At 37.0% G+C, this 8,247-nt stretch overlaps 1 protein-coding gene across 1 annotated transcript; it reads left to right on the forward strand.

Moving 5' to 3' along the window:
- Positions 1-43: 43 nt before the first annotated feature.
- On the forward strand, positions 44-5,215 carry rx2 (retinal homeobox gene 2). The gene is made up of 4 exons (XM_014007432.1): positions 44-243; positions 638-1,102; positions 2,822-3,078; positions 4,265-5,215. Exons 2-4 carry the CDS (start codon positions 811-813, stop codon positions 4,700-4,702), a joined length of 987 nt encoding a protein of 328 aa, XP_013862886.1. The 5' UTR covers positions 44-243; positions 638-810; the 3' UTR covers positions 4,703-5,215.
- The last annotated feature ends 3,032 nt before the right edge of the window (positions 5,216-8,247 follow it).

The raw sequence follows: 8,247 nt of genomic DNA on the forward strand, positions 1-8,247 counted from the left end.
CCCCCCAGCAGCTCTGGTGTCTCGTGTGGTTAAGGAGAGTTTTGTCAGAAGAGAAAGACGTTCCAAGTCGTTGCTGCACAGATCTCCAGCATTAGGTCCTTTGCTCACTTGTTTGCAGGGGATTTCAAGGACTTAACTGGGAGTAACAAGTGCCTACTGTAGACATTGTTAGTGTCATTTGTCTGCTTATGGACTACAAAGACACAGTGTGAACTGTAGCCTGCACCAAGAGACCTAACAAAGGTAAGACCGTTTTCTGTTCTTTATTCTGGAAATTCAGGAAATGACGTTAAAAATGATGGAAGTCAGACTTGTTTCAAATGGTTTCAAATGGTGCAGTTTTAAGCTAAATCTGAAGCACGCTTGGGTAAAAGTTATAAACAAGGAGATGTGCTTGGAGAAACATAAAAAGAGCTTATTAGCTATAATTATTTTTGTAAAAAAAGGCCTGATAACATGGAAGAGCAGCTGATCATTCATATTACTTGAAAACTGGCATCCATGAAAAGAGGATTTTACCACTTGTCATCAAAATAAATGTTTGATAATGATTGTTAAAATGTGTTGTCACTTTCTGTTTCAAGTCTTAGCATGATGCAGTCTTACTAGACTTTGACTGTTTTCTCCATTTTTGCAGACAAAGATGCAAGTTAGATCTCCTCATGTGGAAATGATTCATTGAAGCTCACTGAAAAGACCCTTGGAAAACACAGATCCGACATCTTTGAATATTAGTACAACTGCCTTGTAACAGGTGGTAGCCTTTTTTTTTCCTGACAAGAATCAGAGAAAGTGTTCCCAAAGGCTCGGATGCATTTGTCAATGGATACCCTTGGAATAGTGGACGATACCGGACATGGGATAGTAGACAACTATGACATGGCTAAAGGTCCCGGGTCGAGCAATGGAGGCAGGGTCCACAGCATCGATGTCATTCTGGGATTCACTAAAGACCAGGAATCTTTGCTCCATTCAGTAGAAAGTAGCATCAGCCCAAAAGTCAATGGAGCAAACCTCCAGGATCCTGAAAAGCAGGTCTCCTCAGACCCCTACGGGCACCTTTCAGAACTTGGTGACAGCTCCCAGCATCCTTCCTACCATGGTGAGTCCTTTCAGAAACGTACAACATGTGTGAGTGGTTTGCGTCCATCAAAAAGGAAAGTTCAATGTCAAATTTAAGTAACGTGTTGAAGCAGTGCAGCATGAGCAGATGCAGAAAGTAGAACTGGATGAGGATGAATCAGTGTTTTATTTAATTAACTTTACATCAGAGAAAAATCACTTCCTAAAATATTTGGACCTTTTTTTTCCTATAAAAGAAATCAAATCCACATGTCCACTAAAGAAAAGGATGCTTAAAGAAGATGATTCTAAGAGATAAAAACAATATTGTTCATGAAACATGATTTATCTTTCATTTAGTCATGTGTGCAGTTACTTCTATGATACATTTTTGTGACAGTCGTTGATGTAACAAACCAAAAACAAGAGTTATTTTTCCTCCTCTATAATACAACTTTTATTTGTGATAATGTTGAAAAATGAACTTACAGACTAAATATTTTATATGCAATATCTGTATCCATATTACAACATTTGCTAAAATAATTTAAGAACATAAAAGATGTCTTCTGGCCTTTTTAACATTACCTTAAAGAATTTGCAAAAACTTCAACTAAACATGACAGATCTGTGCTGTTAAAAAATATAAATGTATTTGTAGGTCATATTGTCCTCTAAGAGCAACCCCTGCCTTCATCTGAAAAATACAATTATTTACTGAATATGAGCCGAAGCTCAATGTTGATACAGTTGTAATGAAAAGCTGTCATTTCTTTTGTCATCTAAATGTTTATGCTTAAAATATTCCAAATTTAAAAATCCAACCTGTTCAAAACTGCTGAGTATGAATAATAAGTTTTTGTGCGTTTTTCCACGTGGTTCGTTATTATAAAACACAGTGTGGATCTGGACTGTTTACTTGGTTTTTGCAGAAGTCAACCAAAAATGTTTTTTTAGATGAGCGGAAGCAGGAAGCTGCAGGTTTAGCAGGTTTACCACCTGTTACTGTGGGAACGCTGCTAGAATATGCAAAAGAAGTGATTGTCAGCTTGATTAGCAAATTCTTTGAGTTTCCAAACAAATGCAGGCACAAAAATAGCAACTTAAAATTATCAGCCGTAAACTTAATTGACAACAAATTGTTAATTAAGGTTTTTAAAACAGAGAGGTAAAATAAAAACATTTGAATGTTTCTTTGTATAATTTGCATTTTATCTATCTTTTATTTTCATCTGAAAACATGTTTTTGCTAAAAACATTTTTACAAGTGCATTTTTTTGTAATAAAATTAGACAACGAACAACATGTAATGCCTTAAATGCTTGTTGATAATGTATTTAATAATATTCATGCAACTGCTTCAAGAAAAAAAAACTAAACCAGAGATCAATTTTTTTCAGAAATGCTACAGATTAGGATGTTGCTGAAGTAAGTGGAACTAGAGTTATTTTAGACTATTAGTTCATGTAATTTAACTTCATTAAGCTTTTAGTTGTTTATTTATTATTATTATCATTTTGGGTCAGTTAACAAAAATATATCTCATGGCACTTTACAAGGAAGAAAGAAAGTTTAAGTTCAATTGTCAAAAGAAATCAATGCTATTAAAAAGCAAAACAATATTTTCTGTCAAAACTAAACAATTCATTTACAGTAAACTTTAAATGGGAGCTTCACAGAGGAACAGTTATCAGTATCACTGAAGAGGCGGAGCTCAAAAACACTGAATTTTGCTAATTCATTCTGTGCTTTGTTTCAGAATCGGACCTTTTCTCCAGTGACAAGTGTGATGATGAAATGGGCAACCTGCACAAGGAGGTGGACGCTGCCGAGGGCTCTCCTGAGCCGACTAAAGAAGAAGAGCACACTAAAAAGAAACACAGGAGAAATCGGACCACCTTCACCACTTATCAGCTGCACGAGCTGGAGCGAGCCTTTGAGAAATCCCACTACCCGGACGTCTACAGTCGTGAGGAGCTGGCCATGAAGGTCAACCTGCCTGAGGTTCGAGTTCAGGTAAAGACACAAGCTGAGGCACCAAAAGGTTTTTCCAAAGAGTTGAGCAGATAAGGTCCACTGTCAGCCAGTGAGTGGCCCAGCAAAACCAAAAGCCACGTTTTGTTTGAACAGTGTACTCTGGATAGGCAGTCACCTGTTAATACATACCTGTTTATTTCTGTATGTGTTGAAGACGACTCTCAGCTACAGCACCAATTTTGAGCTTATTATCAGGAACATTGACTTAAATTTTGGCATTTTAAATGTTGATTAGCAGTGGAGGCCATCTTTAAATGGGTTGATTCCAAAACTACGTCAGTTCTAAAAGGTTTATGCTGGATTTAAATTTTTTTCCATGTTCTATGATAGTTTAATTCACCCAGAAACCATTTTAGTTGGCTTCAATGAGTCTTCTTTTCTGGTTATTTAAGTTAAAATTTGGTAGATTTGTTGAGGCCGTGAATTAAGCTCCACCTCTAAATAGAGTTGGGTGATTTTGGAAAAAAATAAAATAAAAACCACAATTAATTGTGGAATTTAGTTGATAACGATTCATTGGACAATTAATAGATGACGGTTAAACTTGCACGCAGCCAAGATTGTGGCTATTTGTTGATTTCCTCGCACTCTGGTTTATGGAGGTGTTTCAGGTCAGGGTTAGGGTTAGGGTTAGCTGCTGCTTCCACAATTGGGCTCACATGCACACAAAAGTATTTCATCATCATCATCATGCAGCATTAATTGCAGGAATTGCAAAGTGGCCAGTATTAATTATTCACAATTTTTTGATGATATGACACTACCTCCAAATCAGCTTCATTCAGAATTCAGACAATAACTCCCACAATACGATCAACCATTCTTGGATATGTTGCAGAGTAGCTGAATAGATTTTTGGTTGAATCAAGTCAAGTCAATGATGCAGTGAAATATCCCCAACATTTTCACCACCAATGATATAAATTTTTGTCCTGAAAAGTTGACATATTTTCTATTACTGTGGTAAAATCTGTATTTTCCATTCCACCATATTTGGTTAAATATTCACTGGAAAATTCTGTTTTTTCCTGTTTTTGTGCTATACAAGTTTTAATATCAGATAAATGTACATCTGCAAGTATTAGCGGCAATCCTCGTGACATTATTGTGGAGGAATTTTTCGCAAAGCTTGATTTCAAATTCATGCCTTTCATGCTCTGCCCAGGTGTGGTTCCAAAATCGAAGGGCCAAGTGGAGACGTCAAGAAAAAATGGACACCAGCACCATGAAGCTGCATGACTCCCCCATGCTGTCATTTAATCGCCCCCCTATGCCTCCTAAAGTGGGGCCCGTGGCCAACCCCATGCCTCTAGATCCCTGGCTAAGCTCGCCCATTTCAAGTGCCACGCCCATGCACAGCATCCCGGGCTTCATGGGCTCGCCGCAGGCCCTGCAGCCTACTTATTCAAGCCATAGCTTCCTTAATAGCGCACCTGGGATGGTCCAAAGTATGCAGCCCATGGGCCCACCTCCCTATCAGTGCGCGCCCAGCTTCAACGATAAATATCCCATGGAGGACGACCGGAGCTCCAGCATCGCAGCACTCAGGATGAAGGCTAAAGAACACATTCAGTCCATGGATAAAACCTGGCAGCACATGTGAAGTCGTAGATTAATATGACTGGGTTTACTAAAGTGAAAGTTTACAATCTGATGTTTGTGTTGTTTCGTGTCAGACTGAAGGGGACTAAAGATACCAAAGATGTAAAAAAAAGAACTGTGCAACGCTCATTTTTGATAAACTGTTTTTAGCCTCAAGAAACTTGATATTATGTATAGAGCTCTTTTTTTAAATTGTTTTTAGCTCCTAATGTTTAGTGGCACTCCTGATGTAAACAAACGTGACAAGTTTGTATTTTGCAGTGAATTTAGATTTCATCATAACCTGGTAAACACACGATAGAAGCTTTAGAGCCATCTCATCAGAGGTAGCCATGTTTTTGTGACAGACTAATATCTCATTGACAAAATGACAAAATTACAAGTTGACTGTCTTAACGTTGTGCTTTTTTTTGACTGTTTTTGGTGGTAAAATGTATGTTTCAAACACTTTATACAGATGACTGTGATGATGTCTTCCTCACCAATAAATTTTGGTTTGAAGGTTTTATATCTAGTTGGAAAAATCCCTTTTTGTTTTATTGTACCCAAGATATATCAAGCTTTGTGTAGTGTTTTTTTTTTAATCCAGCATGTTAAGGAAGTAGAAGTGCTTCTATTTGAGACCACTTGTCCACTCAGATTTCACCTTGATAGTGGTTCAAATGGAGTCATTGAGATTTAAATAATTAAAATGGCTTTCTGACGAGCACTGAGTTCTGATAAGGGAGGTTAACGGAAGTCACAGAGCGTAATCTGATTTGGAAGCTAATTTAAACAGACAAGCATGCATCTTAACACCTAATTACTGCTTTTAAAGCGATTAACCCTGGATTCTCAGTCACAGACAGAATGGCCTCAGATAGCCCAGAAAAATGCTTCACAAGTTCTGGTTAAGTTGTGTTACTTTTAGCACTCGTCGGTCAAGCATGATCCTCACTTTATTGCTGAGGAGTTTTTGTGACTCCTCGAGAGTGTTCAAATAAATCTATATAGCTAAGTGTTTGTTTGGTGACATGCTAGGCAGAAACATGAGGCCTTTATTTGCTAATGTTTGTGAATGGAGGTTAGCTCCACAGACGATCCTTTACACTTTGATCTGACCATTCATCCAGCCCAAGGACTTTAAAACCACTGCTTGGTGAAGTTTATTAACCAGAACATACAATAAAAACAAATTTAAAAAAAATCAAAAGATTAAAAAGAGACTAACTAGTTGCAGGATTTCTGTGTCGAGGTTCTTTATATTCTTCAAACAACAGTCATTAAATGTGTGTAACTGCAGGGGGAGAGCAGAAATGTTGTTTTCTTTGATGAAGAGCAGTTATTTTTACTTTATGTGGATAAAAGACAAAATGTCAGAGGAGTGAATATGAACACTAACTTTTCTGTGTATAGACACAAATCCATGAGTTTCCAAAACTAGACTTGTCCTTGTTTCTCAAGCTGAAGTCATTTTTCCTCTGATTCAAGGAGCTTTTTTTTTTAATTCAAAAGAAAAGTGAGCCATTTTGGGCTGTTATCATATTTCTTCAATGTATCATTTTATCAAGTGCTTTCTAAATGTCTGCAGATCTTAGTAAATAATTTTAACCAGTTTTAATAATAACCTATTCGTGATTTTAAAGTGCAACTTGTTTCGAAACTATCAAAAATAAACTTAAAGAGTGTGACTGCAGAAGCACTTTGATTTCCAAAGACGTTCTCTGTCCACACATCAATTAGCGAGCCACTAAAGTGACTTTGTGCTGTTAATGAGCGCGGGTTGACAATAGGCCCATGTAAGCTACGACAGAGAGAAGGCCTGTTGTGTTCTCACAGACCTGTGGAGCCTTGCCAGGCTGTTAGGCAGATGAAGCTCCACTCCATCAGGCCCAACAAGGGGTGTCAGGGGGCCCAGCCTGCCAGGCTGCAGCGGACACAAGGACTAAACTATAATCGCTTAACTTCACCTCTTTTTTTTTGCAGGAATATTGCAATCCTCTTTTTTGAAGCAATGTAACCGGTAAAAAAAATCTGAATCCCTTATTGATAAAAATTTTACCATCTTTAAACTTTGAAAATAAAATATTTTGGGGAAATGTTGATGGTAAATCGATAAAGGAGTGTTGGACCAACATATAATGAAGCAATGTGCACATTTTCTGAGCAGGACATCAAAAAACAATACAAAGTTGGGAATATAGAGTTAAAAATAGATTTATGTAAGATAATCATTGTTTTGATCGTGTAAATTGGTTAAAAATTAATATAATATCAGAACTATTTGACTGTTTATCCAAACCACATCTAGTTTCACTTTTGTCAGGAAGACTTTACGCAGCAACACCCAGAATATGCTCATGACGTACTCAAAACTAGTAATTAATTACACGCATTATGATGTTATCTTGCTTGACCAAGCATGACCTTCACTGAGGCCCAGGCTCTAGTTAACAGGCTGACTAGCGGGATGTGGTCCACGGTGGAAATAATAAGGGAAAAGAGCGGAAATAATTGGGTTTGATTAAGAACACTTTTCAAAGGGACACTATTTTCCTCTCCTGACATAATTGCAGATCACTCTGAGGGTGGGAGGACTTGATGGCTGGCGCCACTTGCTTGTCTTCTCGCCAGTGTTCACTTAGAGAAAAAAAAAGGAGCATCACTCAAACAGAATTTTCTCTCTGGGTTTACACTCATGTGCATTGTGCACCTGCATGCACCAGTGATGGCTTTGTTTGACATTTGTTTTAAATTTTATAGCTGATTTCAAACAATTACGACCTAAGTCTTTGTTTTCTATAACCTTCCAGAAAACTTTAAGCACTTTGCTTTCTTTACATTTCTTCTGTAAGAACTAAACATTACCTTATTATTAGAAATAAACTTTATGCAGTACCTAAATGGGTAATCAATCAAAATTGCTCAGGGGCCATTTTTTTCTGAGCAGAGGTTCTGGGAGTCAGTAATTTTAACAACACTGTCAAGTCTGATAAAAAGAGTGTGGTGTTTTAAGGAAAAAAATACATTTTTTTCCAAAAATCAAACATGATTCAGCATTGTGGTTAATTAGAAAAAGTGAAGCTTTTCTTTTTACAGATATTAAAAAACAGGGAGTCATTTCTGTTTCTCTTTCGTTTTCCCAGTTTCACTTATTTACACCCATCTTTTGTGTTGTCAGGCACAAATTTACCACACTGTTTTATTTTATGTTCACAAAAATTATTTGCCATATTTCAAACACTCTTCTGAGAACATAAAAAACAAATCCTAGAAATTATTACTAACTTGTTGGATAGGCTATTCTCAGCCTACAGCTCACTGCTTGTTCATTCATGTCTTGAGACGATCTACAACAAGATTTACGAAGGACAACACAAATTATTTAGGTCAAAAATTATTAATTAATGTTCGTACATTTATTTGATTGAAAATTTCCCATGAAGCAGCTCAGCAAAAGTGGAAGACATTGAAGGATTGGGATCCTTCATCTGAAACACCATGATTGAGTCAGTTTTTTTTTTTCTGTCCATGTCTGCCACTTTGTGGCAACAAATAGTATTCTCA

The sequence above is a fragment of the Austrofundulus limnaeus genome, unplaced genomic scaffold, assembly GCF_001266775.1.
Source record: "Austrofundulus limnaeus strain Quisiro unplaced genomic scaffold, Austrofundulus_limnaeus-1.0 Scaffold42, whole genome shotgun sequence".
Classification (NCBI taxonomy): domain Eukaryota; kingdom Metazoa; phylum Chordata; class Actinopteri; order Cyprinodontiformes; family Rivulidae; genus Austrofundulus; species Austrofundulus limnaeus.